This window comes from Candidozyma pseudohaemuli, assembly GCF_003013735.1.
Source record: "Candidozyma pseudohaemuli strain B12108 chromosome Unknown scaffold00012, whole genome shotgun sequence".
Taxonomy (NCBI): Eukaryota; Fungi; Ascomycota; class Pichiomycetes; order Serinales; family Metschnikowiaceae; genus Candidozyma; species Candidozyma pseudohaemuli.
The window spans coordinates 88429-115909 of NW_020194446.1; the positions used below are offsets into that span (position 1 = coordinate 88429).

The 27481-nt window shown below is 46.0% G+C and overlaps 10 protein-coding genes across 10 annotated transcripts; 5 read left to right on the forward strand and 5 right to left on the reverse strand.

Annotated features, from left to right (window-relative positions):
• Positions 1-19: 19 nt before the first annotated feature.
• C7M61_004063 (RNA-binding RNA processing protein) lies at positions 20-2146 on the reverse strand (the record flags this gene model as incomplete). The annotated part of the gene is made up of 1 exon (XM_024859389.1): positions 20-2146. The coding sequence occupies one exon, from the start codon at positions 2144-2146 to the stop codon at positions 20-22; it is 2127 nt and encodes a 708-aa protein (XP_024712361.1).
• Positions 2147-2317: 171 nt separating this feature from the next.
• On the reverse strand, positions 2318-3087 carry C7M61_004064 (uncharacterized protein; the record flags this gene model as incomplete). Its single annotated transcript, XM_024859390.1, has 2 exons — positions 2318-3014; positions 3059-3087. 2 exons carry the CDS (start codon positions 3085-3087, stop codon positions 2318-2320), a joined length of 726 nt encoding a protein of 241 aa, XP_024712362.1.
• A 948-nt stretch (positions 3088-4035) lies between these two features.
• Positions 4036-5400, forward strand: HBR3 (rRNA-binding endoribonuclease; the record flags this gene model as incomplete). Its single annotated transcript, XM_024859391.1, has 1 exon — positions 4036-5400. The coding sequence occupies one exon, from the start codon at positions 4036-4038 to the stop codon at positions 5398-5400; it is 1365 nt and encodes a 454-aa protein (XP_024712363.1).
• A 392-nt stretch (positions 5401-5792) lies between these two features.
• C7M61_004066 (uncharacterized protein) lies at positions 5793-12408 on the forward strand (the record flags this gene model as incomplete). Its single annotated transcript, XM_024859392.1, has 3 exons — positions 5793-7833; positions 8159-10264; positions 10622-12408. 3 exons carry the CDS (start codon positions 5793-5795, stop codon positions 12406-12408), a joined length of 5934 nt encoding a protein of 1977 aa, XP_024712364.1.
• Positions 12409-12666: 258 nt separating this feature from the next.
• On the forward strand, positions 12667-18953 carry C7M61_004067 (uncharacterized protein; the record flags this gene model as incomplete). Its single annotated transcript, XM_024859393.1, has 3 exons — positions 12667-13638; positions 13910-15956; positions 16282-18953. 3 exons carry the CDS (start codon positions 12667-12669, stop codon positions 18951-18953), a joined length of 5691 nt encoding a protein of 1896 aa, XP_024712365.1.
• Positions 18954-19094: 141 nt separating this feature from the next.
• Positions 19095-21065, reverse strand: C7M61_004068 (putative GTPase; the record flags this gene model as incomplete). The annotated part of the gene is made up of 1 exon (XM_024859394.1): positions 19095-21065. The coding sequence occupies one exon, from the start codon at positions 21063-21065 to the stop codon at positions 19095-19097; it is 1971 nt and encodes a 656-aa protein (XP_024712366.1).
• A 241-nt stretch (positions 21066-21306) lies between these two features.
• On the reverse strand, positions 21307-21867 carry SAR1 (Arf family GTPase; the record flags this gene model as incomplete). The annotated part of the gene is made up of 1 exon (XM_024859395.1): positions 21307-21867. The coding sequence occupies one exon, from the start codon at positions 21865-21867 to the stop codon at positions 21307-21309; it is 561 nt and encodes a 186-aa protein (XP_024712367.1).
• A 418-nt stretch (positions 21868-22285) lies between these two features.
• C7M61_004070 (N,N-dimethylaniline monooxygenase) lies at positions 22286-23680 on the reverse strand (the record flags this gene model as incomplete). The annotated part of the gene is made up of 1 exon (XM_024859396.1): positions 22286-23680. One exon carries the CDS (start codon positions 23678-23680, stop codon positions 22286-22288), a length of 1395 nt encoding a protein of 464 aa, XP_024712368.1.
• Positions 23681-24561: 881 nt separating this feature from the next.
• C7M61_004071 (uncharacterized protein) lies at positions 24562-25461 on the forward strand (the record flags this gene model as incomplete). Its single annotated transcript, XM_024859397.1, has 1 exon — positions 24562-25461. The coding sequence occupies one exon, from the start codon at positions 24562-24564 to the stop codon at positions 25459-25461; it is 900 nt and encodes a 299-aa protein (XP_024712369.1).
• Positions 25462-25564: 103 nt separating this feature from the next.
• C7M61_004072 (uncharacterized protein) lies at positions 25565-27459 on the forward strand (the record flags this gene model as incomplete). The annotated part of the gene is made up of 2 exons (XM_024859398.1): positions 25565-27389; positions 27437-27459. The coding sequence occupies 2 exons, from the start codon at positions 25565-25567 to the stop codon at positions 27457-27459; spliced, it is 1848 nt and encodes a 615-aa protein (XP_024712370.1).
• Between the last annotated feature and the right edge of the window lie 22 nt (positions 27460-27481).

Here is a 27481-nt window from a genome sequence, read left to right on the forward strand (position 1 = left end):
ATGACATAAAGCTAGACGATCAGCGGTTTCTACCTCTAACTTTGACCTTCTTCAGGTTGGATCCTGAGAGAGGTGCCCCTTGTCTTTTTTCTCCCTGATTCTGCTTTCTGAAAATCTCCTCCATCTTCAAATCAATCGGTCTCTTCTCCTTGACAGGCTCGCCGTTTTTATTGTCCGAGCCCTCGGCGTAGTATGCCTCTTCTTGCTCCTTCACCAATCTCTTCCAGTCAAACTTTTTACGAGTAAAAAGCTCCATGGACCAGTTCTTCCAAACAAGTCTACCATATGAACTTTCCTTCACCTTGTGAGAATCGGCATTGAGCTCAGAGCCAATACGATCCTTGTACATGGGTAAAAGAACAGTGAAGTCCCAGAGCTTGTCCACGATGTGCGATCCATAGGAGTTGCATGCCAACTTGAAAATGTGACCCAGGAAAATGTTAAGGAATTTCTTTCTTGAAATGAGTGTGTCCTTTGGCTCAGGGTCAGATGCTGGTTTTACAACAAGGGTGTTCTCGACAACATGCGAGAAAACTCCATGAGTGCACATCTGCAAGAAACGTTCAGATGGGAGTGCCATGCAATTGTACCACGCGCAGATGACGAAGGAGTAGTCGTACTCCATGAGCTTCTCCAAGAAGAGGGACCTTCTTCTCTCTTCCGCAGTGGGCCAGTCATCTCTAGTGTTACCCAAGGTGGAGCCAGTGAGCTGCAAGGTGTTTTCAAAAAACTCAGTTGTGGTGTCATCAGGCTCCTCTGGGTTATAGTTGGGTGCAAACTTGAGGAAGAATTGCTTGATAAGCTCGTCTCTTCTATAGTTGTATCTGGAAATGGAAGCATCAATGATAGATTTGGCAAGGTCGATGTTCTGGTTCTCGGAGATAGATATTAGGCTGGCAAGCTCTGGAACGATGGCATCCAAGATGTGTTCAACCTCACCTGGTTTGAGCTTGAGAAGCAATGCTTGAATAATGTAAACACCAGTGGTAGCTCTTCTGGCCAACTTCAACACTCTATCCTTCATGTATAGACGATAGAGTCTCTCAATGTACTTCATTCTTGCACCATCATTTTTGATGACAGATTCGAGGAAATGAGAGCCGACTGGGTCGGACAAAAGGTATTCAACAAAGCCTTCCTCCTTCGAATCTTTAGGCTCTTTCTCTCCCAAGAAAATCAAATGCCAGAGAGAACGGTCCCTGTCGACAATACCCTCGACTCTGATGACAAGCTGAAGCACTGGGGAAGCGATTTTGTGAATGGCCATTACTCTAGCCTTCTTGGAGTCCCATCCGGCTGTGGATGCTTTGATGAGTCTTCTGAGCTCGTCCTTGAATGAAGCAGGGACCTCGAATGCACGATTAAAATCATTATTGTCCTTAATCTCGATCATTTTTCTGGCGATCTTCGACTTCTTCGATCTTAAGGCCGAGTTGGCCATTGTGGTGGAAGGCAACTCTTTACCTGAAAGAATAAGCACGATGATTCTCAAAACATGGGATGCGTACTGGTGCTCAATCATGGTGCTCCAATATGGGTGCAACAGCTCGAGCATCTTAATGAACATGGACTCCATAGTAGTGGAAGCAATGAACTTGTCTTGTTCATTATCGTCATCAAGTTCAGCTTCGAGCTCCTCCTCTTCGTAGTTGTGGGCAAGCTCCTTCTCAATCAAAGCAGCGCTTCTCACCAAAAGCGTTTCCAACACATGCGAGGAATATTTGTGATGAGCCAAGGCAGGAAAGTGGGAAATAAACTGATGGAAGATGTGCTTGAGCTGGCGGTCAGTTGCAAAAAGTACGAGACGTTCCATCAATTTGGAGCAGATTTGGTTTGTGACGAGCTTGAGCTCTTTTCCTCTGGACTCCTCAAGCACCGATCTGATGAAACCAGCACGCTCTTCGTCGCTCTCGAAAGCATTGATGTTAAGTGTGGATTCGGCTTGCTTGAAGTAGTCGACTTCACTGGAGTCAACTAGACCAAAAAAGACGGTGGAGAACTCTGTAGGTTGTTTGGTCTCAGAGGAGATGGGCTCCTCCTCACCATTTTCGATGGCTTCCTGGAAATCATTCTCCACATCTTCAGCTCCTGCGACACGCTCCTTGGCTGCCGTCTTTTTCTCTCTTCTTCCTCTTGGTTTAGGCATCGGATCTGAAGCTTGGTACTTTTCAGTGAAAGCATTATGCGCATCTCAGGCATCGCTAGATGTGGTGTACGGGTGCAGCTTTCGATGCCCCAGATCGATAAGGCCATCTACAATAAAAGGTAATCAGATGTTTTATTTTTTTATTTCATGAACCGAATTTAGCAACTACAATCACAAATTGGCCTTCTCAGTGGCCACTGCCTTCTTCCTGAGAGGCTGACCAGCGACAAGCTTGCTCCATTCGTACAAGTGTGGCCATGCTTCGCTTGGAGGGACGTCCAAGCCAAGGTTACGTGCTCTTTGTTCGTTGGAGAAGATGTTTTGACCCACGGGAAACTCAAGGATGATGTCAGCGCCAGTCAATTTGTCGCCCACGAAGAACCCACCGCCCTTCTTAGCCAAGATGTCATCCAAAAACTGGAGATTGGTCTTGAGTCTCTTTACATAATACTCGGAGTTGATTTTGCCGACAATGCCTCTGACAAGGTAGTTAGCAGGCCATGGTGCTCTCAGGGAAGCAACATCACCCACCAACAAGGAAACAAGGTGTGGCTGTAAACTGCCCTCGGCAAAGTGCAAGAAGTAGTCCACCTTCTCCTTTTCTGCATCAGAAGATGGGGTCAATTTGCCCTGAGGGTCGTAGTGGCGAATCACATACTGAATAATGTGGCCCGACTCAGCCAACGTGAGTGGTTCGGTTTCACCTTCCTTGAAGATTTGCAAGACGGGAGACATGCCTGTTGGAAAGACATCCAACAATTCCTTGGGTGCAAGGACACCACCGACTCTGTTGTACACCTTCAACAGAAAGTCGAGTTCCAACTCCTCCAAGAGCCACACAATTCTCAGTGCTCTGGATTCCGTAAGACTTATGTTAGTAAAGTTCAAGGCAATTGAGAAGATTCAACATACTAGTGAAGAACAAATTTGTCACCAGCCATTTTCGTTTGCAGTTAGTAGGAAGAGGATCCGTGGGGTATTTGTAAGCTCGGGAACAACGTCCTGATTAGCCGCCGTGCGTAAGGAGCAAGAACATGTGACACCCGACCGTTTAGACTCCACACGAAAATTGAAGAGAATTAACTTTATGTGCAAGAATTAGACCGCTTACTCCTGGTGGCTTGTAGAAAATGGTGTCTCTCGAGATAAGGTATCGTTATTCGCAATTGATTGAAGCAATGGTTGATAGCCCTTGGCCCTAAGCAATGTATACCACCTCCCTATTCTTGAGTCGTATGCACTCAATTGTCGGTTAGAGAGTATCAATGGTGACGTTTTTCTCAGTACCCCAATAGATACGGAAAATTGACGGAATGTTATAATGATAATGTGAGTTCGCTTAGAAGAGCAATTAAGGCTATTTCGATTAAAAAGAAGATGTAATGGGATGGTTCAACCAATGAGTGGTGAAAAAGGAAGGCATTTGCAATTTTGGGCTTCTTCAGATGCCCGGTGTGAATTCTCATTTTGCAACCATTCTGTACCTGAAGCGCAGATCTCACGAACTACCTCTGCCTCTACAAATATACGAAAATGAGCATATATATTTTTTGAAGAGCATTCTAAGTTGAACTAGTGACGAGAAACGAAAAGTAATAATTCAATGACTTCTTGGTCATCAAAGGACCGCGTGTGTGTCCATGGTGATTCTCAACGGATAAACCCTTCTTACGGGATGACGGGGAGATGTAAATGAAAAGAAGAATCCTCCCCTTCCGACCTATTTTCGATACAACAGATAATTATATTAGTTTCATCCGACCCATTGCATCCTAAAATTTCGTGTTCATCAACTCTACCCCACTGGTAGGTAGTCAGTGCGAAAATTTCTATGTACATCAAGGCATCGCATCTCATCTCAGTTACACATCCTCCCATAAACCTCCATAATGACAAGCAAATCGGTTGATTCCTGGGTGCTTGACGCAACCCCACTCATCACACAACCGGCCTCGACCTTGCAGCAATTCGCTAACAACTTTTACACTACTCCAGGTGTGAAAGCTGAGTTGAAGGACGAGCATTCTAGAAACCAACTCCTTCTATGGGCAGACCGTCTCGTTGTTCGTCAGCCCAAGCAGCTGTCCATCGACAGAATCAGCAGTTTTGCTAAGTTGACGGGTGACTACTCCGTCTTGTCGATGAACGATATTCACATCATTGCATTGGCATACGAAATAGAGATCGAAAAGGCTGGGGCCGATAAGTTAAGGAGATTCCCAGGCCAGAAGCTAGAAGGCGAGACTGAGGAAAAACCAAGAGAGAAGAGAGAATATAAGCCTAGAGCTGAAGTCGTGGAAGAGGAGCAGCCACAGGAGGACGACGACGGATTCCAAGTTGTCACCAAGAAGAAGAGCAGAAAACCAAGAAAGAACTGGCCACAAAAGCAAGAATCGAAACCAGAGGAGGAGGTAAAGGCTCAGCAACCGGAGCCAGAAAACAAGGTCGAGATCAACTCCGATCAGCAGAACACAGAAGCTGACGCTGTTTCATCAGAGACGACCGAAGCCCAAGGAGAGCAGTTAAGTGAGGAATATAATGAAGACGACGACGATGGAGACTGGATTACCCCGGAAAACCTCCAGGAAGAAATCTTCAAAGACAATAACGAGACTGTTCAGGACGACAAGAGTTCTGAGAGCACCTTCATCCCGGTCGCCCTTTCTACAGGAGATTTTGCATGTCAAAACACCAGCTTGCAGCTTGGCCTCAAGCTCATGAACCCTTCCTCGGGTAAACAGATCAAGCGTGTCAGAAACTACATGTACAGATGCCATGCATGTTTTACGATGACTCCGATGTCCAAATCAGGCCAGCCAAAACATTTCTGTCCCAAGTGTGGCGGCAACACTCTTCTCAGGTGTGCTGTTTCTGTCGATAACGAAACCGGCAAGATCACACCACACTTGAAGAAGAACTTCCAGTGGATTGTAAGAGGTCAAGTGTACTCGATGCCATCTCCACTCAGTAAAAACCAACAGAAGAGTCAAGGTAACAGAGGATACCAGCATAACAAGGAGCTCAGGCCTAGCTCCCAGGATCCTATCATTCTTCGAGAGGACCAAAAAGAATATGCCAAGGCATTGAAGGACGATGCCTGGCTGAGGAAGAAGAGTGAGAAGATGCTCCAAGAGTGGATCGGAGGAGGCAGTGCCGATAACTTCATTTCACCCTTTGGTACCACATACAAATCTTCCGGTGTTAGGGTCGGAAGAGGCAGAAACGCTAATGCTAACAAGGGAAGACGGAAGTAAGGAATGAGATGGCTGCAAAACGTTTAACATGCATGCGCGAGCTTATGCGTCAGCGGGCCACAAAGTCGCAAAACGGCTTGAAGGAGGGGTTGTTATTGATGTCAGTTAATTTGAGACAATTCGCTAGAACCATAGCTTAGGTACTATTTATCAATATCCTATAGACCGATAAAACCGAACGGAGTAGATGACACATTGAAGGGTGCCTGACTAGCGCGAAATAGGGCGGAACCAGCTAAACATAGCCTTCAGTGTGCGTACAAGCGACCCCAGGCACTCGTAACACTATTTTTACCCAAACAGCATATCTTCCTGTTTTTGACATAATCCTACTTCTTTCAGCTACATGCTTCTTTGAGGTCAAACATCAATCCCAGAATATCCCTTAGAGAATGAGCTCGGCACAGCTAGCCGCTTCGGCTGCGTTCCGAGCAAATAATCAAAAGACGCAACCGCCATTGACCAAAATCACCAAACCAGAGTTAAAGAAGCCCACCCCTTCGAATTCTCCCAAACAGCGACTGAAGGAGGTTTCACCTGAGACAACCCACCCTCCTGCAAAGAAAAAGCCCACTGAGGCACCCAATTTATCCAAAGCAGCTGCTACCAAGTCCTCACAAGCTCAGCTCCAGCCTAAGCAACCATCAAAAAAACCAAACCTCCAGATAGATTTGAGCAATTACAAGAACGTTTCACAAGCATCTTTGGCCACCGCAGCCGCTGAACACTCTGCAAAGAACCAGAAGTCCAGTGTAGGCTCTGGGTCAGTCTATAATACACCTTTGGTGAGAACCCCAGCAGCGGCAGCGGCGGTGTCATCGTCAGAGAAGCTTTCACAAACACCATTGCCACGAACCTCCATAGATGATGACAATGTTTCTTTGAGCTCAGCTCATCATGACTACTTCTGCATTCCCAAGTTTTATCAGACAGATACCGCCAATGGCCCAGGTGCCCTGCGTCTGCGTGTTAGCGTCATTCTAGACCCAAAGGACATGGTTGAGAACGTGAAACAGTCCATCAATTCCAAGGCCAAGGCTGGATCATCCAAAGATGCGACCAAACGCAACCAACTAGCCCTCAATGAGTTCAGACAGAGCGTGGAGCTGAAGAGGCATTCCTCACAGATACCGCAAGAACCCAACGTCAATGCAGTTGTGCTTCATGACTCAAGTGAAAACTTGTCTCCTGGAGTGGTCCCTACAAGCGACTCAGAAGGATCGCTGCCGTCGTTGGAGCACAAGGTGTTCAATATCAAAGATCTTAAGGAGCTCAACACTTCCGGATTGTCCATGGACTCGTACGCGTCAGGCAGTGAAAATGAGACACCAATAACGCCCTCCATTGCTATAATCGATGCTGACGAAGATGATCAAGACAATGACACCCTCAGAAAGCCGCCATCTGCCCCTGAAAAGTCCAGCCAGCCCATCCCTGTACCACCATCCCCTAATGCCGTTGCTCGAGGCAACGCCGGTAACGGAACAGTGGCTCCAGAAATTGCTGCCCTGTTATCACCAAGCCTGCCTGGTAATGTTTCCGACTTGAAGCTTGACGAGGCCCTCAAAAAGGTGAGGCGTAAGCCACCACCTGAACTAATAGAAAGTGAGGGGAGCTCTGGCCGTCAATCTTTCGACCAGTCCACGAGCAATCCTCTGAGTGGGGCAGAAGATGACCAGAAGTTCCCGCAATTCCCCGATATCAAGGATAAGAAGAAACACCGCCGAATTTTCGGTCGGAGAAAGGGAGAAGCGGCTCAGACTGTGCGTGAGCGTCAGTCCATGGATCTGCTGAACGAGGTTGAAATAGACGATGAACCTGAGCCTGAGACAAAGCCTACGGCCGGCATCTCGCCTGTGGTTGCGAACCCACATGTTGCCTTGAAGACGACCATGAGAAAGATGAAGAAGAAAGACAAGACGTTTGATGAGAACAAGCCCTGGAAAAACCACAGCAAACTTAATGAGGTCTCAGATACAGAGAGAAAACGCTACGAAGGTGTGTGGGTAAGTAATAAGGGCTACTTGGTCAACAAGGTCGTTACTCGACTTGCAGGTGTGGACTACAACAAGAACTACACAGAAGAGGAGAATGCAAGAAAGCAAGCACTTCTGAAGCAAGATCCGCTGGAACTTGCAGCCAAGCTCTCGTCGGCAGCTGAACCTTGTAATCATGAAACCATGGAGGACCATATCCAAGAGCGGCACGGGCTTAAACTGGCCGACCCACACGAACTCATACACGGAATTGTCGTAAAGCGTATCTGGAAGAGGAGCAGGCTCCCTCTGGAAACGCTCGAGGCCATCTGGAATCTAGTTGATTTCCGTAAAGACGGCACCCTTAATAAAATCGAGTTCCTTATGGGCATGTGGCTAGTGGATCAGTGTCTCTACGGAAGAAAGCTCCCAAAGAAGGTGGAGGAGCAGGTGTGGAGTAGTTTAGGCAATATGGGCCTAAAAGTTGTTATCCGCAAAAAGCGGCGCTAATAGATAATATAGATCATTTCCATTAGAGCTTTCTCGCTTCCTCTTTCGGACCTGGGCCAAAAACCGATCGCGATGTTCCTAGAGTATAACCTGCAGCTAAAATCTCCCGCATACCTCTGTCGCAAACAATCTGCCTAGGGTCTTTTTCCTGCTGCAAAAAGGTATAAAGTACTATCGAGCCGTATTCACCACTCATTCTAATACTACACTAATACCAAACATACTTTATTGAGGGATGAATTTACTAGATCTCCTTTCAGACGACAATCCAGCCGACACCGGAACTGGGCTGGTGGATATGCAGCATTATCTCGATAACGTCGGCTCTGAATTTAGACCCGAGCACAGCGAAACGTACCAAAATCAACCAGAACAGCAAGTTTCAGGGTTATCAGGACCAAGTGCCGACAATGTTATTTATCTACCATCGATGATGTCGAATTTGCAGAAGGATGTGTGTGAACTTATCGTTCAGATCTTTCGCAAAGGATTCGAGCAGGAGCTCCAGCGAAGCAAGAACAGAGCTTCCATAAGTAACCTTTCAAATGGTGATGATGAGTTGCCTGGAAGTATGGGTGCCGGTGATGTTCGTGAGTCTAGGGCTAGACTTATCAACCTTATGTTCGAGCAGCTACGTAAGGTGTCCATGCACCCCTCGCTACTAGTGGACCATTTTATTCCCAAACGCTGGCTTCTACTGGAAGTCAACGAGCGCCTTTTAAACCTTTCCGGTAAACTGGCCCTTTTCGATAGAATCATTGAACTACTCTGTGATAGCTATGGCGAAGACGACAAGCCAAAGAATGATTATAACGTGCTCGTCATGGCGGAAACAGTCAAGGAGCTTGAGTGGATTGAGGGCACTATCATCGGAAAGAAGATCAACTACAAAAATCTTAATACGAGGAAATTATACGATATGGACGAAGCATCAAGAGATACTGGAGAAGAGTTTACCGAGGATGAATTGTTTGCAGCAGACAACAGAAACAAGAGGAAATACTACTCCAGGCGGCGCAAGTTGGTTGCTGAAAAGAATCGGAGACCGGGCGTCGTTTTACATTTGGCCACCTCCAGACACATGTACGAGAGTTACGCATCGAGCGTCCAGTTCGACCTCATCTTCTCTTTTGATTCGCATCCAGATCTCCAAAGCGCCAGCATGCAACTCATAAGGGGAAACAATCAAGCTCTGTCAGTGTCTTTGCAGGCAAGGCAATACAAGACCCCGATTATCATCCCAATCCCAATATACTCCGTGGAGCACTTCTCGTTGGTATTGCCTCGTCCTGAGTTCGAGTTGGATTTGACTAGTGGACCGGATCCACAAATCAACTGGAAACTCAAGGTGATCAGCGCCTTCGTGGCCAACAGACATCGGTTGTATGAACGCGATGACAGCGACTTTTACGTGGAACACTTTGGTGACAACTACGTGGATCTTAGAGGCTGGCTCATGAGGTGGTGGGAGGTTCCTCCACCTGCGTCCGCAAGTCTCCTTGAAAATAGCAAGGCCTCTCTTCTGCTTCATCCTTCTGAAGAGAAGCTTCTCAAACGACTCCTGGTGAATTTCACCGACCACCTCAAAGCGGCATTCAGCTTAGAAAAGCATAAGTTCAAGTTTGAGAACCCTAGCACCGAGAGTGTGGAGGAGGTTATTACAGATTTCGACACCTTCAAGAAGAAGTTCGCCGAGGCTCTCAACTACAGAACTGAGCTTGTGGAAACCACCGTTCGTCGCGGTCTACACGAAGTGCTCCCCGAATACAGAAAGGCGGAGACTGAAAGACAAACCGATATTGACGCTTGCGAGGACCAAATGGGAGAGAGGTATCGGAAATTACGGAAACTCAACGAGGAAGCGAGTACCGTGGATAGAAAGTATAACCGAGCAGAAGCCGAGCATTCGAAAACAGAAGCTACGCATACGGAAACAAAGGAGATGCTCAAGCACCTTGAAGATGTGCTACGGGAAAAGAGTGACGAAGACATCAAGAAGCTTGTTGAGGAGCAGGCCAAGATAATTCTGCAATTGGGAGAAGAAAAAGAAAGGCTAGACAAAGAGTTAGAGCAGGCGGCTGAAGAAGGTGAGTCTCTTCGTGGTAAGTACCAGACCAAATCAAGCGAGGCTGTCAATGCCAGCGTGAGTCTCAGCACCGCACAAGCGAAGAAAGATACACTCAACGGAACTTTGAATGGTCCTGGCATGCACATTCTCCCATCCTTGAGAAGGCAATACGAGCAAATCAGCTACGATACCAAATACAATCGCTTGCATAAGGAAAACGCGTTTCTCAAACTGCTATTCCTGTCTTATTTGGACAAAATGGTCAAGGAGCGGAGCACGGTGGTCGACAGCACAGCCGCCGGGCTGAGTAGTCGCCCCACAAATCGAATGAGTCGGGGCCTGACGCCCTTCACCTAACAGATACTCGAAAGGACAATTCATTGTGGTTGAATAGAAGGTTGCAAAATAAAAGAGCGCCAAGAGCTTTGTCAATGTGACACAAAACTGGCATGTCTGTAAACCCCACTGTTTATCACCGGGCCAGCCCCGGACTTTTCGAATATACTCACATTGTTTGCAGGTCATTAATGTTCGTCTGCCCCTAATCATTGTTCTTGGTTATGTAACTATGCCCTGCACCATGCCTCGGTGCGGTGACTATCGCAAGGATATACCTATCATCTCTCCGCAACTACTCCGGTCTATAATTGAAAATATAATATAAAAGACATGGTGGCTACCGAACAGGCGTATCTCAAAGCAAAAATGTTCGGCCAGCCTTATGTGCCCAAAGATTACCGAGAGTTAATTTTTGTTACTGACATCCATGCCAGACGATTTGCCATTACCGCTAAGTCCAGGTTCTTGGAGCACTACTTCTCGGATATTAGCGCTCCTTGGGGATACTTGGCTTTGATCAGAGACGTTCTCGTTGTATACTGGGTATACACTGTTTTGCACAAGCTTGTGCTCAACTTGTATGGCTATGGTCCCATTGGATGCCTCAAGAAGGTCTATCGTGCCATCTCCAAGTGGTTCTTTGGTATCGTCATGTCGCTTCCTCCCATCAAGTCCAAAGTTGACAAGGAATTGAGTGCAACGCAGGTCAAAATGGAGGAGATGATCATGAAGAACGACGATTCCTTGCTTCAGTTCCCGGTATTGCCGACCGCAGGCTTGCATCAAGATGTTGTCGTGCAAGAGGTGTCGCTTACTGAAAAGACCCTCACAGTGGATGATTGGCACGATGGTAAGTACACCGGAGGTGTGTATCACGGTGGCGATGAGTTGCTCAAGTTGCAATCCAAGGCTTACGAAATCTACAGTGTTGCAAACCAGCTTCACCCGGATATCTTCCCTGGTATTCGTAAGATGGAGGCTGAAGTGGTATCGATGATCTTGAAGTTGTTCAATGCCCCCGAAACTGGCTGTGGATGTTCTGCTTCCGGTGGTACCGAGTCTCTTTTGCTTACAGGTTTGGCGGCCCGTGAAATCGGACGCAGGAAGAAGGGCATCACTGCTCCAGAAGTCATCGCTCCCGTTACTGTTCATGCTGGTATCGATAAGGCCTGTTATTACTTTGGTATGAAGCTTCACAAGGTGGACCTCGACCCTGTCACTTACCAGGTCGACATCAACAAAGTGAAGAGATTGATCAACCGCAACACTGTTTTGCTCGTTGGATCTGCACCAAACTATCCTCACGGAATCATTGATGATATCGAGGCTTTGTCGGACTTGGCTGTCAAGTACAACATCCCTCTCCATGTCGATGCGTGCTTGGGCTCCTTCATTGTCACTTTCTTGGAGAAGTCAGGTGTTCACGGCGACAAGAAGCTTCCTTTGTTTGACTTTAGGTTACCTGGTGTCACTTCCATCTCTTGCGATACCCACAAATATGGCTTTGCACCAAAGGGATCTTCCGTTATCATGTACAGAAACCCTGAGCTTCGAAAGCATCAGTACTACGTCGCAAGTGATTGGACTGGTGGTTTGTACGGCTCGCCTACTCTTGCTGGCTCGAGACCAGGTGCTTTGATGGCAGGCTGTTGGGCTACAATGGTGCATATCGGAGAGACCGGATATGCTGAGTCGTGCAAGGACATTGTCGGTGCTGGCATCAAACTTAGAAACGCTTTGGTTGAAAACGAGACCCTCTACGAGCATCTAGAGCTTCTTGGTGACCCAATTGCCTCTGTTATTGCGTTCAAGGCCAAGAACCCTAACAAGGTTGATATCTACTCCATAGGCGATCTCATGGGCAAGAAAGGATGGCACTTTGCAACATTGCAAAACCCTGCAGCTTTGCATTTTGCTTTTACGCGTCTTACTGTACCCGTGACCGACGAGTTGATCAGCGACCTCGTTGCCACTATTAAGGAAGTTGCAAACTCTGACACCAAGGCTCCTCCTGGTGACACTGCAGCCATGTATGGTGTGGCAGGCAACGTCTCTACCGCGGGTGTTGCTGATCGCTTGATCGAGACATTCCTTGATGCCTTATATAAACTTTAGGTAGGTGTATCACAAAACAAAAACAAACCCTCCAGGTCACACTGGTTGCAAATTGTAACATAGCCGTCCGGGCACAAGGCCTTCGACCCCGCGCTCAAAAGTGACGGATGACGTGCACATAGCTCGCTTCCTAATACGGTAGGTGACTCTTAACCGCGGTGATTCATCTTTGCATTGTCTTATCTCGACATACATCCCTATCCACTACCACACTCTTCATTCAACTAGATAGCCTAACCTTCCTTCCACCACACAGGCATGATAGAGTGTTCCACAGCTTCAGCGCTTTCGCATTTCTTCAGCACTTTCTCCCTCATTAGCTGGATGGGAGCTCAGCTCCCGCAGATATACACAAACTATGTGAACAAGTCGGCAGAAGGAATATCGCCACTGTTTCTTATACTATGGTTCATGGGCGATTTCCTCAGTTTTACAAGCTGTCTTCTAAATGAGTCGACCCTAGCTTTCCAAGTTTACCTAAGTTTGTTTTTCATATGCAACGATATTGCGTTGTGCTACCAGTTTTACTATTACAACAACATATACCCCAAAGCGAACGCACCAGTAAAGTCCCTGGACGTCGAAGTCGCTGAACTGCTGGTAACGGATGCAGATGTTCATGCTGGCTCTGGAACTATTCACATTAGATCACATATTCCTGAACCTGAGGAGGCCGATGAATGGCTGAGTCTCACACCTCCTTCAGATGGCTCCATCCCTGGAAGCTACAACTCGATCAATAAGAAGCCCAACGTTGCTAAAGTGGTTACTATTGGATCCATTCTCAATTCCGGCTTGTCCAATGCATTCCCTGTGAGCCGTGCGATGGAATCAGTCATCTCGGTCGCAGAGGAAGCCGGGAGTCATGATGTTCTTGCTCTTATTCTTGCATGGAGCTGCACCGCTGTCTACGTGAGCTCCCGTTGTCCACAGCTTTACAAGAACTACAAAAGAAAGTCGGTTGAAGGCGTCTCACCTCTCCTTTTTGGAGCCGCTCTTTTCGGAAACTTGGCATACACAATTTCTGTGCTCACAAGCTGTGAATTTTTGCTTTCCGACGACAAAGCTACCTATTTCTGGCATCAGCTTCCATACCTCATAGGAAGCTCCGGCACGATAGTGTTCGACTTCGCATACTTCTACCAAAGGCACATCTACCGCAATTCTCACGAGTACAGCGCAGTGGTGGGTCTCGAGCCTTGGGATCAACTAGAAAGACGCTCGAACGACGTCTGAAATATATTTATAGAGAAATGAGGTCATACAAAGGTCTAAAGGTTATTCAAATAAAATTCAAATTGACATCACGTGACTTCACTACAATTTTCGTTATACTCTCGATTTCGGATCTTCTATTAGCTGCAACACATAAATGATTAATAGACTTCGAGGGCCCGTGTATCTACGACACCTACTACGGTGGCCACACCGCCATGCATCATATGCGACAAAGTCGGCAACCCTTCCGAACCCAACATTTGAAACCAAAGTTTACTCGAAGTTGAAAGACGAACTGGCATACTCTCAGATTGGACCAGATACATACCCGAATCCGTTATATTCGTTGAAAAAAGAGGAGATTGAAAAGTTGAACGAGGAAGATTTCCGTCACTTGGTGTCCATTCCATACAAATCCATCTCGGAGACTGACCAGTTCTGCTTCAATGTCATACAGCTTGTTCACGATAATCTTATTCTGAACCCTGCGAAGGCCAGGATGCTATTGTGCAATATTGAAGACGAGGGAATTCGAACTGTGATTGTTGACTGTCTCAAGCAATACTACAAAGCTAACCTGGTGCGAGATTCTATTCTTCAATTCATAGTGGCACCTGAAGCGGCCACAACCAGAAAAGCGATCTTTGCCAACATCGAGGATATTTTGTTTGAGCAGTCCACGCCAAAATCTGAGAAACTGACACTATTATTGAGCTACCTACGAAAGTTAGCGTTCAGTTCAACTTCAAACTGTACATCGCTTTTGTTGCAAGACAAGACTGCGAAGTCTATATTGGAGCACGTACCGGAGACGAATCGAGCAGAGCTTTATTCCTACTTTTTGCATATTAACATGAAATTCTCGGACATGGCTATGTTTGACCAGTTCAAACAGAGTCTTTTGCATGGATCTAACCTCAATAATTTGGTCGCCAAGACTGGAATAATCGATGCAAAATGGCATCACCTTAACGACGTTGTCATTGATGAGCAGCATAAACTAAAGATGTTGAATTTTTTCACCTTTAATGACCTCCAATATTTCACGAACCAGGCCATCGAGTCTAATGACCTACTCGATGCCAACCTATACCTTGATCTTCTTGTTGCAAAGCTCGAAACACTGTCTCTCAAATCGAATTCTACGGGACACAAAGGTAGGATTCAAAAGCTTTTGCATGTTTTACTTCAACACTCGATGACGTTCAAGGGTCCCCAAGAGTGCCTCAAATTCTTGAGGTATATGCCTCAAGTGGGATTGGAAATACGTCCAGCCACCATGCTACGTGTGTTGATACAGCTCAGAAAAGACGAGTGTTTCGACGAAGCACTTTTGTTGATAAACAACCTTCACAACTGTGAGCTCTCAAGTCATCAACGTGCTATGTTAGTACATGAGATTGTGAACGTTATCTCGAAAAAATTTGCTGGCCACCCAGAAGTAATTGTCGGATACTTTGCATCAATGTTTGGCAATGATGCGCTTCACTTGTTGCACCGTCTCGGCTTACTTCAATTGATCTACAAGGAGGATTTCAAAAACCTCGATTTCTCCAGCATCAAGAGGGCTGATATTCACGAGGACCTTACATCATGTGTGCTCGAACACTCTCATCTCCAAATCTTATATGATGTCGTCTTGAAATATCTTGGGGTGAGCAGCCTTGCTCCCAGACTCGTCGGGGACCTTTACCATAGGTATATTAACGAACTCCCCAACGGTACGGAAGCCTCTAAGCTTTGGCAGGTTGATGACGGCATTGTTTCCCTATTTATTGAATGTCTTTGCAAAACTGAGCCCGGAAGCTTGGACATGAAGCTTCTGAAAGACAAGAAGAGGTATGAAGCGGCGAAGGCGATCAGCCAGGATTTCTTCGATAAGCAGCAATTACCAAAGGAGAAGAGGAAGTCTTTCACCTATGACGTGCTCATCAGTTCCGCTTTGCTTCAACATAATGACTACTCCTTTGCTGCATCGGTACTTAAGCATGCGAGAGAACACAAAATACCCTCAACCTTCAATCAGCTCTACCCGTTCATCATGTACCACTATGTTCGAGGTGACCGACAAAGAGCTGAGGCATGGTACAACATGATGGTGAAGGACGGTGTAAAAGCTAAATCCACAGCGGGCGACAGGCTAGTCTCTATAGCTGAGGAATGTGGTTGGAACATCAAGGGTTCCCTCTACAGAAGAACGATTAATCATAGAAACCAAAAGATACGCCGGGAACTTGCGAACATGAGAGGTGATCATCTCGAGGCTTTGGGCATCAAAGGAGATGACCAACGTTCCCACGACCTTCTCGAAGAATTGAGCGCAATCATAGGTGCGAAGTGATTAGAAACATCTTGAATTCCTCACTCTGACGTTCGTGCGCATTGTTTACATCTGTGCCCCTTTGGGCAATTTGCAAACAACTGCCATCTGTTTTCCTATCTGATGTATATCATAGACTTGCAACATCTTAAATCAAAAACTTGGTAGAACCGACATCATGGTGGACGACACAGGCACACCAAATAATAATGCAATAATACCCTCATCACCGGAACGATTAAACATGTCAGATGAATACTGCTTGCGAACTCCTCCCCCTCGACCAAGTCAAGACATACTACATCATGGCGAAAACACACCATCCGAAATGCTAGATCACCTAGACTCGAAGAAGAGGTTCGAATCGATTGTTGCCCATGTCAATCGAACTCTACTGGAATTAGGTGAAGTGTACAGTGAAATCGGGTACTCCAATCGTGAGATCAACCAGAGGCAGGCCGATGTGTTTTTGACTATTGACGATACCATCAAATCCATAAGCAGCAATGCTCTTCGAGAAAAGAACCTGTTACAGAATGAATGTGAGTGGCTCCGGCAGCAAATCAGATTCATGCTTGCCACACTCAACGACAGCCATGGAGAGAGAACCTTGAAGTTGAGCAGTCGAGGAATCGTTTTCGAAGACGATGTCATGTACGCTACAGGGTATCGTGAGGATGTAAAGGAGCAAGTCCACTCGTTCCATCACTACAATCAACCATCATTTCACGATCCTACCTTCGGTGATGCTGAGGAGATTGGCGAGAGCGATTATTCTATGCAACAACAATATGACTATATGACTAAAACGATACCACAACTACTGTTACTACAAACCAAGCTGCTGCTAAATAACATTTTTCTAGATGTTCTCAAAGCGTTTGTTAAGATATTCCGCAAGTTTGCCGACTTGAGCTATCGCTACTGGGAGAATGTTGATATCATCGGTGCTGAAGCTTCCAAGACGAATAGTCTAACTAGTCAGCTCCCAAATAAAAGTGAAGCTGAAGAATACTTGAAACTCACTGAGGATTTCGAATCCACCGTGAAGCAATTGCGTCTCACGGAAAAGGTATCCAAAACGCCCTTCACCAGCATGGGCAATGCACACGATGATGACAATGCGTTTGTCATTCTGAGCCCGAAGAAGGCCAAGATCCGTGATCTCACGAGAGCTAAGGAAGATGTGGCTGATATTTCTGGTATCTCTCAGTCTTCTCCGGACGAAACTATGGGTCACCTTCGAGAGATCAACGGAAAGCTCATCACGGCGTTACGAGGTTTGAAGATCATCAAGTTGAACTCGCAATTAATTCTGGACCTCACGGCTGAAGTCGAGCAGAGTAAGACGGAAGTTGCGAACAGAGCCGTTGAAATGAAAGACTTTGTAAACCAGTGTCTTGATATCGTTGTTATCTTGCTGCTCAGTGATTCTGACTTGATCAAAATTCAGCAACGTGTGATACAGGCCAAAGGGGAAGAGTACGCCAAAGAAGGTCCCTTTGACTCAGAAGCCTTGAAATTGATCGAGGGAGACATTCTTGCATTTGGCTTGGAGAGATCCAAACTACTCTATCTCCAAAAACTTACGCATACCTTGACACATTTGCGGGATTCAAAACAGAAGAAGTGGAATTACTATATGTCAGCTTGTCAGCGACTTTGGGATAAGCTATGCGAGTCGCCTCAGTTTATATCACATTTCCAACAAGAGAATTCTTCTCTAAGTGAAACTTCCTTGGTGAACCTCAAGATGGAGCTCAACCGTCTTTACATGAAACGGTCTGAATTTATTGGAAGCTTCATTGTTGATGCACAGAAAGAGATTGCGGAATATCAGTCATTGTTGTTGTATTCGGATTCTCAAAGGCAAGCATTCGATTACTTCGACTATAACGCTGATGATGATTCGGATGACAAGGAGCAAATTCTCAACCTTCACGAAGCTGAACTCAACAGGCTTAGAGAAGAATACGAGTCTAAGAAAACAATCTTGGAACTCTACAAAGAACTCAATGAATATCTCGAGGATCAGAAGTTTTTGGAAGAGTCATCCAAGGATTCGTCTCGTCTTCTTCAAAAAGATTCATGCAAGATACTTATGAAAGAGGAGAGAATACGAAAGACGATCCACAGAAATCTACCACGCGTGATCAAGGCATTGAAAGAGGAAGTCATTCAGTTCAACAAAACAATGATTTCTTGCGAGAAAAAGCCTTTCTCCATCAATGGGCAAGATCTTTACGAGAAAGTGCTCACGATAGAGTCCCAGTCATGCAATCAGAGACGTCCGAAATTTACTCGTGGTGTCTCTCCTCGAAAGTCATCAGTATCTCCAAAGAGACCTGAACCTGTCAACACGCTTAATGGGTCAAGCAAAGGTGGCAGACTCAGATCACCGATCAAGGTGGGGAAGGAAACTCTGCAACGCAGAGTCTCTCCTGCCATCAATTCGGTGCGCTCTTTAAAGTCTCCAACACTTAATGAAAGCAAATCAAGTATTGCACTGCGTCATGATACGAGGGTATTGAAGGAGGCTAGGAATGGTTTGGCAGCTACTTCACTGTTTGAAAGTTCTCCGAAGGCATTTAGGAATGCACCAAACTCGCATGTCATGACTCGGCCTCAGTTACAACCGTTGCATTCTCCTTTGAACCCAGAGCTGTCGATTTCGATGAACTTTAGTCCATCTGAAAGTACGCTATATTCTATGTGTTCTCGAGTCTCTCCTTTGAAAGACAAAAATACAAACAGCAAAGCCGATATCTCGCCCATAAGGGAGACGGAGTTTAACGCTGAGGACAAGGAAAATAATAGTGTTTACAAGGAGAAGCAGTTATCAGGCGATGCAAGGGAAATCGCTAAAGAAAGCACAAACCACAGATTGAGCACGCATAGTCTTGCAAATTCTACAGTCATCAGTGACGTAAATGAAGACTGGAAGGAGCAAAGGTTACGTGATATTCAATCTCGTGCTGAGAAGATCTACGACAACAGCCACATCTAATGATGTACCATATCTTTTACTTCTTAAGGAGTCACCCACGAATGTATTATTAATAAATTTAGAGGGCTATGTTACACCGTCGTGAAGTTCATTAAGCAACTTGTGCAAATCGAATGCAAAAATGTTTGGAATCACCTTCGTCTAATATCCCACCACTCTTTTCTTCTTATCCGCCTTCTTGTTCTTCTTGTTGTGCTTCTTGTTACCTGACAATCCACCGTTTTTGTGGAATGGGGAATCCAACTTGGCCTGGACGTTGTTCATTTGAAAGAACTCTCTGTCCAAGTCATCGGCAGCACTTTCCAACGCAGCTTGTCTTCCACCGTAGAAGCGGGTTGTAGCTTCACCCTGCGACTCGCCATTGGCCTTCTGATTGTTATCGCTGCCAACATGCATCGAGAAATTAAGCTTGGCAAGGTCATTGGCAAGGTCGAACTCATCAAATTTCATGTTCTTGTGCAACAAAGCAGCCTTGATCTGCTCCTGTCTTGTCTCTGGTAAACTGTGAACTGTGTAGATTTCTTTGTTGAACTCTCTGGACTCATCAACACTTCTGTTGTCCCACAAGCCATCTTCAAGCTTCTTGGGAGGTGGGTTGATATGAAGAAGCTTTCCGTTCACGTAATCCTTAAGGATGTATCTGGAAGCTCTGGATTCATCTGCACTACCAAAACCTTGAGTCATGTATCCTCTGGCTCTTGCATAAGCATTCAAAAGTTCACGGGCAGTTGGGTATACACCGTTACCTCCATCAGCTTTACTTTGAATAGGGATGTGAATACCATAAACCGCCTCGAGGAAAAACTTGGGAATTCTTTGACACACCAAGGAGACTGGAGGGATGTGCTCTCTCAACTGATCGATAGGAAGAACACCATTACACACCAACTCACCATTTGAATATGCAAAGTTAGGGAACACCAAACCTGGACAATCACAAAGAACAACGTCTGGTGACAATACGATGGTCTGGAAATGCTTTGTCTTACCTGGAGTTGCGGAAACAGACACTTTCTTGGAACCGACTAAAGCATTGATAGTGGAAGACTTACCGACGTTGGGGTAACCAACGAGACCAATCTGCAATTTACGGTCAGGGAATTCTTCAGTCTGTTCGAAGGTTGGAGCGGCAGAAAGGAAAAGGTCTTCCAATTCTTCCACTTTAAGAATCTTGATATCCTCGTCAGTTTCTTCACCCTCACTATCGTCAAGACCAGCCTCCGAGACAAAGTTAGGGTCGTTTTTACGTTGTTCTGCCTCTTCTTCTTCCTTCTCCAAAAGAGCATTCGCGTTTGCGGCAGAGAAGAAAACATACTTGATTCCTCTTTCGTTAAGATAGTTAGCCCATTCTTTTCTTTGGTGTCTCGTAAGCAAATCGGCCTTGTTGATCAAAAGCAAGTTTCTTTTTTCTCTGTTCTCCTCTGGTTTGTTCAACGACTCAACATAGCTTTCAAGATCCACTGATCTGAAGAACAAAGGACTTCTGGCATCCACAATTTGCACGATCAAGTCACATCTCTCTACGACTCTCCACAATTGTCTCCAGACCTCAATATTTCTCTCAAAAGGTGTCAATAATAAGTCATGCTTTTCTGATAAAGTAGCCAACTCACGTCTCCAGTCCAAGAATGCAAGATTCTCTTGTCTTTCGATCTGAATCCTCAGCTGCTCCTTAGTCCACTTGGGTCTCCTTGGGATGATCAACTTGTTCTCGAAGAGCTGGTGCTTCTTACGAATCTCGTCAGTCTCCTCTTGTGAAAGCAAACCAGACTGGTTCACCAATGCTGTGTTACCAACTTTGATAATCTTGACTTGAGAGTTTCTTTCAGCTGTGAAGTCCAGGTCTGCCAACTCTGCGGTATTTAAGAACTCGTCCAAGGAGTTCTCTTGGGTGACAGATCTCATTTTAACCCAGCCAGCTTCCTTCTTGTCTGTGGTGAATCTCATCTCACCGTCTGGCAAGAACTCGATTGCATTCTCTTGCTTTCTCTGATTAGCAATGGTTCTTCCGAGACCAATGAGATTCTTATTCTTGTGGTGAATAGGCTTTGGGCCTTTTGGCACCTTCCACTTTTTTGGCTCTGGATGCAAAGATACCTTGTTTCCATCCATTATGAGTGAGTTTCAAAAGGAGATCGCTTATTAACGGAGCGATGAGGGCTTCCTCATTATGGCTGCAAGTAGGGATGTACGGGTGCGAAGTATCAGTCTACCAAATCTACACATTTACCATTTTCAATTATATGCATTTGACACATTCTTGATGAAAAGCCGAACCTAAACACATCAAAGAGCTATAAAATGTGATATAGTTGGATCGTCCAAGAAAGGGCTTTCACAGGGTGACGTGGATCTAAATGTACTGGGACAACCACTTGAAGCCCTCACCGTAGCCCATTCTCATAACGACGGAGACCATGAAAACCTCAATGGGTCTGACGTTCTCAGCCAACTTGCCGACATCCTTGCCGGTAGTACCATACAAGCCCAAGGCAGTCTTCAACTCGGACTCGTTGACAGCGTCGCTGGCGTCGATCTTGTTACCCAAGATCAAGAAAGGAACATTGTTCAATTCCTCGATCTTGAACAAGGACTCCAACTCAGCTCTGGACTCAGCCAATCTCTCTGGGTCAGCAGCATCGACCAAGAAGACAATACCGTTCACCTCTGGGAAGTAGTCCTTCCACAAACGACGGGCCTGCTGGTGACCACCCAAGTCGAAAGTAGTGAATCTAACGTTACCAATAGCCAACTCCTCAGAAGTTGGGTGCAAAGTGGGCTGCAAAGTAGCCAATCTATCGTTCTTCAACATGTGCAACAAAGTTGTCTTTCCGGCATTGTCCAAGCCCAAAAACAACAACTTGGCGTGCTTGTTCCATAATCCTAAAGAGGACAAAACGTCCTGGACTGTCATGTTAGTTCTCGTTGTTTTTCACACATGTCCCATGAGATCTGTTTCCACATCGACGAAGCAGCAGTTGCAGCTCCTCATCAGCAATTTGGAGTAATAGGTGACAGAGGGACACGAATTTGAAGGTACATACCCCAGCTAAATAACCACATGTCTTATGACTTAGTTGTACGATCGATGCGATAAGGGTATTGAATTATAAAAGGTGTCGGATTTAGGGTGTACGGGTGTCTACCACCGAGGCCAAGACGTTCCAAGCTATGGTGACATATCAGTCTACTAATTCTTCTTCTATAGTTTCTATTTGTGGCGGGGTTTTGCTGACTCTTTTGTCATGCGAATCCATCATTTTTGGTTCCTCAGTCTTCGTGCTCAAACTGCTGTGGCTGTACTTGATTACACAACCGCGGATTCACGGGGTTCACCGTTCATTTTCACGTTCGGGCAACTTGAACACAAGGTGTTCTTTTCTAAGTTTTGCAGCATGCTCGAGAATCACTTCTAGCCTTGCTTCCTTGTCAGCTTTTGTGTTCTTTCTATCCTCCAGTCTCTGCTCACCCCATGAAGACGGCACTAATCCTTTGTCAAGGAGACCCTCCTCTTGGATCCAATTGTAAAGCAGTTTGCAATATTCAACGTCTTTTGGTGTCTTAAGCGAGTGAAATTGCTTTCCGGCTCCTTTTGCAGACAACTCTTTCTCGTACGCCTCTCTCCTCTTCTGTTCATCAGGAAGATGTAAGCGACCACTGTAAACTCTTGCAACTACAGCCATTTGAGCTTCAGACAATGGCATAGGTACAACGTCCTTGGGAAGGGCAATGAAGGCGATCGAAGGATCGTCAACACGGAAAAGCTGGAGGTAGATATCTTTCACCTGGAGACCATCGGTCACATGTGGCAAGTAGTCCTTAAGGAACGGGTAGGAGTAAAGGTATCCCGTGCAGAAAACGATATCATCAATGTCACTTATCTCTCGCCCATCTACCAATTTCGCAGTCTTCGTGGCATAGTCATACAGCGTGATGAGTGGTAGCATAGTCACTGCCTCGTTCTTGTTGTCGTGATCCTTGGGGTCATCTTTAACACTCACATAGGTATTCTTAGCCACAGTGCTTATTTGAGTAGAAAGATCGATACCGCTTGTGAGGGCGCCAACGACAATAACATTTCTGTCTCTAAATGGGGCACCATCTTTGAAGTACTTGGCGTGAATGACAGAATGAGGGTCCCTTTTGGCCCAATCCGCTAGACCTGGAGTATCTGGGATGAAAGGGATTTCAAAGTGACCATTGGCAATAATTACAGCGTCGAACGTCTTGGTCTCTTGCTCCAAAGAGATTGAATCCTCGACAGTCACTGACCACTCGTCCTCGTTCTTCACTATCTTCTTTATGTTTTTGTTGTAATGAAAGTTGGCAACTTGCGGAATTGTCTCTTTGTACTCATGGATGTAGTCGAGCACCTGGCTCCGACCCGGGTATTCCTTGATATCAGTGGTGAAGTGAGCTCCACTAACGCGGTTGTATTTCATCAACCGACTGACTATGTTTGTCTCAAGCTGATCGTACATCGGCGAGAAAAACCTGTTTTCAAATCCGCCGTTAGGATCCAAGATTTCGTGGGCATCAGGTCCCACTGACGGAACCGAAGGCAAGACCTTGGTCTTGTCACCACCATAGTACCACAAGCCACCGATGTTGTCTCTTCTCTCGTACAAGTCAATGGTGAAATTGTAAGGTTCCAATGCTAATGCTTTTGCTGCTGCAAGCCCGGCTGGGCCTCCTCCAATTATGGCAATTCGTCTATACAAGGCCATGGAGTGAAAATTGCAGCAAATTGTATTGATCCGATGTCAGTGCGCATTAGCTGATAAGGGCCACATTTAGCCAACCACGAATGCGCCCCTTAACTACTGCTAATCGGCTCAGTCATTTAAAACCAAGCATTGTACTGCTTTTGGTATGAAATAAAAAGCTAAAAAAGTGCTATAAGAGAAGGATGGGCCTCGCCAGGAATGAGCCACAGTTGGCTTTTTACATTGTGCAAAGCCACGTAGCTTAGACCACAACAGAGGACCGATCAACTCATCTTAGAAAGCTCGCAGGGTGGTCCATCAGACTCAGAAGATATGTTTAGCTCCTCTTGCACCTATTCCGTGGCCTTACTCACCTCGCACTGAAGCGCTGTACTTCCAGTATCTTAGAAGCATAAAAGAGAAAAAAACAAACGAAAACATCCCAAATGACTTGGATATGCTCCGTAGAACTCCGTTTCTTAATTATGGGAGTCTCGCAAATCTGTGTCAAAACGTACTTTATTCGAAGCAACCTAATTTTGCGACAAATGCTTTTTCCGTTTCGCAGCCGTTCCTGACGAAACAGGCAAACCCTGAAATGAAAATCCGATCTATAAAATTTTTAAATAACCACTGCGTAATTTAAAACGGACTACTCGCTTGCCCTTATTCACAACCTGATGGTTGCGGCTTTCTATTCCGTTGTATTGTACGATTATCTATGAGATCAGGCAACGGGGGTCTCTCCATGTCGCAGCTTTACCCCGGTTTCATTTCGCACGATCCAGGTCATGCATACTATCTATGGCTGGTACAGGCCATAAAATCGGCCTGCTTCAGTGACTTACCCCAACGTTCATCCTGTAACAACTACTGCTGAAATAAGCGCCGCAACTATCAGAATGTCCCATCCTGCTGCGAGCATCAAGTCCATCTTCAGCGGGAAGGTCAACTTGACCGATTCCGGCTTTGAGGATGTGAGTGATAACAATGCTTCATTTAGAGACGGTCAACAAAATGACGGCCAAGATTCCACCGCAGACTTCTCCAAGCCCAAGAGCTATTTTTCTGATGATGAGCTCAATTCAGAATCCTCGTATCACGACACACCCAACCAGCTCAGAAATCCGACTCCTATGATCAGCACTAGTGCTCCTAGCGATGGTGATAACTATAGCGTCAGTTCTAGGAACTTAAGACTCATGATGATGCAGAAGGGAGAGGTGTACGACCCACAGAATCTGTCGACCAACATCTCCTTGGCTTCAAGCGGTAGCGACTACCAAGCTCCTATCCCGAACGATCCTGCCACCTACAATAGCGATGCCAGTCAGAACGGATTGCTTCTTAGCGAGAGTCTTTCCAGGCCTCTTTCCCGTAACTCCACCACCTCGTGCCTTTCCACAACAGCAACCAAAGATGGCGTCGAAGGGAAGAAGCTACATCGCCATGGCCCCACACCTTACTTCTCAAGCGTGATTGCCAACATGCTTCTGCAACAGCAACAACAGCAACAGGCCCAACAACAGCAGGCTCATCAGCAGGACCGACAACAAGAAAACCAGCAGAGCTTTGCCCAACCCCAGCCGCCTCTCAGTAACCCTACCAACCCAACCACACTCAAGCAGACAACGCCAACCACTTTTGAAGCACTGCTTGGCGATGAAGATTTGAGTGTAGCTTCCCAGACAAATGGAGAGTCAGGCAACAAGCAGCTTAACGAGTACGACTCGTTGGGCCTCCCTCCAGTGACATTGAAGGAAAAAATTATGTTGCTCAATCCCGACCAGCCAAGGTCATGACTTTATGACGACACGAAACGATTAATAAATGATAACTTGTGAATAGTTTAGCATGTGTAGATGGATTGTACATCCATGCTTGCGTATTAAGCGCCGGCGCACTATGGGTGCAAAGTTTGCATTCAGTGCAACCAACTTCTCCGTATCCCTTATACCCACCAATATGTTGAGAAGTGCTGCCAGAATTGGGTCCAGAAGGACTACTCAGCTCATTCCATCGGTCAGAAAAACCGCCGTCAACACGATTGCCAAAAGATTTCTTTCCGAGGAACCCAAGGAGGTCTTCACCAAGATCAATGATGCGAAGGATCCTCAAAGAAGCCAATTCTTCCAATACAGTTGGGGTTCTTGGTTGAAAAATGACAAGGTTGAGAGAGCCAGAAGAGAAACCAGATTCTCCATTGAAGGAGCCACTGACTTTGTGAAGAAGTTGGAGCTCACTGATGGTGAATTGGCCATCCCCAAGGTTCTGCCTACTGGAGCCACCCTTTTACCCCACAACATCACCAAGGAGATCTTGGGCGAAGGAGACATTGAAGTTAAGTCAATTGCCAGTATCCACGAGGGCAGACACCACAGAGTGTACAAGTTGTCCCTCAAGAACGACAAGGCTCTTGTGTTGAGAATTCCATACAAGCTCGAGTCCGACTTTGCCATCGAGAACAAAATCAAGAGTGAGGTGGCTACTATGGACTTTTTGGCCGAGAAATTGGGCTTGAGCGTTCCAAAAGTGTTGGCTTACGGTGCTACCAGAAGCAACTCTTTGCTGTCTCCTTTCATCTTGATGGAGCACATCGAAGGTGATCTTTTGATGAAGCAATGGGACCCATTGTCCAAGGACACCGAGGACAATTCTCATTTGAAAGCGGTCATCGACCCAATTGCCGACTTCCAGGCCAAGCTTTTGGAGACTCCTTTCAACAAGATCGGATCTCTTTACTTCTTTGATGATGTCAAGCCTCAACACCAGGGCACTGAGCCATACGATGGTGAGACTGAGATCAAATTCAAGAACAGATGGAGAATTGGTCCATTGGTTGAGGGTGTTTACTCCAAGAACAAGAAGCACTTGGCCGCTCAAAAGATCACCGAATTGACTGGTCCTTTCGAGAAAGATCAGCCACTTGAGGTGGTGAAGTCAGTTGCCAACATTCAATTGGAGAGTTTGAAGGCAAGACTTGGTTTGGCCCAAGCTGATGCTGGAAGCAAGGTGGAGAACATTGAGGACTTGAAGAAGCAAATACACACTTTCGAGAACTTGAAGGCCATCAGTGATAAGTTGATCAACCCAACATCTCCAGCCATCATGAACTGTGCAGAATTGTTTGCTCCAAGACTCTATGCTCCAGACTTGGACCCCTTGAACATCATCACGGAAAAAGACACCGGCAAGTTGTACTTCCTTGATTTTGAGAACACTTCTATCAAGCCATTTATCTTCTCCAGCTACCCTTCATTTGTGGCTTATCAGGGTGCCAAGATCTTCAACTTGGAAGAAGACGTGCCCAAGTACAATGAGATGGACGAGGTCGAGAAGCTGCAATACGAATTCATGTACCACAAGACCAGAAACGAAAGAATCTGGGAGCACGCCTTGAACGACAGAAGACATGACTTGATCGCTGTCGCTTCTCCACACCTCAAGCTTTTGAAGGCTCCATATTTGCACGCCTTGGACTGCAAGAACGACAAAGACTACTTGTTTGTTGAGAATGCTATCATTCAATTGAGAGCTATGTGGGACACCTATGTTGCTAACCAGTTATCTAACACTAAGGAGAGTGAGTTCCCTGTTGATTACAGTACCGAATACTTGGACAAGCACGCCACTGATTTGGAGAACTACCAAGTTGACGTTGTTTCCACACCTTTCGCCGCAACTGGTGGATGGGTGCCTCAAGACATGTTCGATGCTTTGAAGAGGGAGGGTATCATCGTTCAGGACGAGAACGGCGACTATTCTGTCCAAACAGAGGCAGCCTTGAAGGACGAGCCTAAGCCTGAATAAGTATATAGTTAA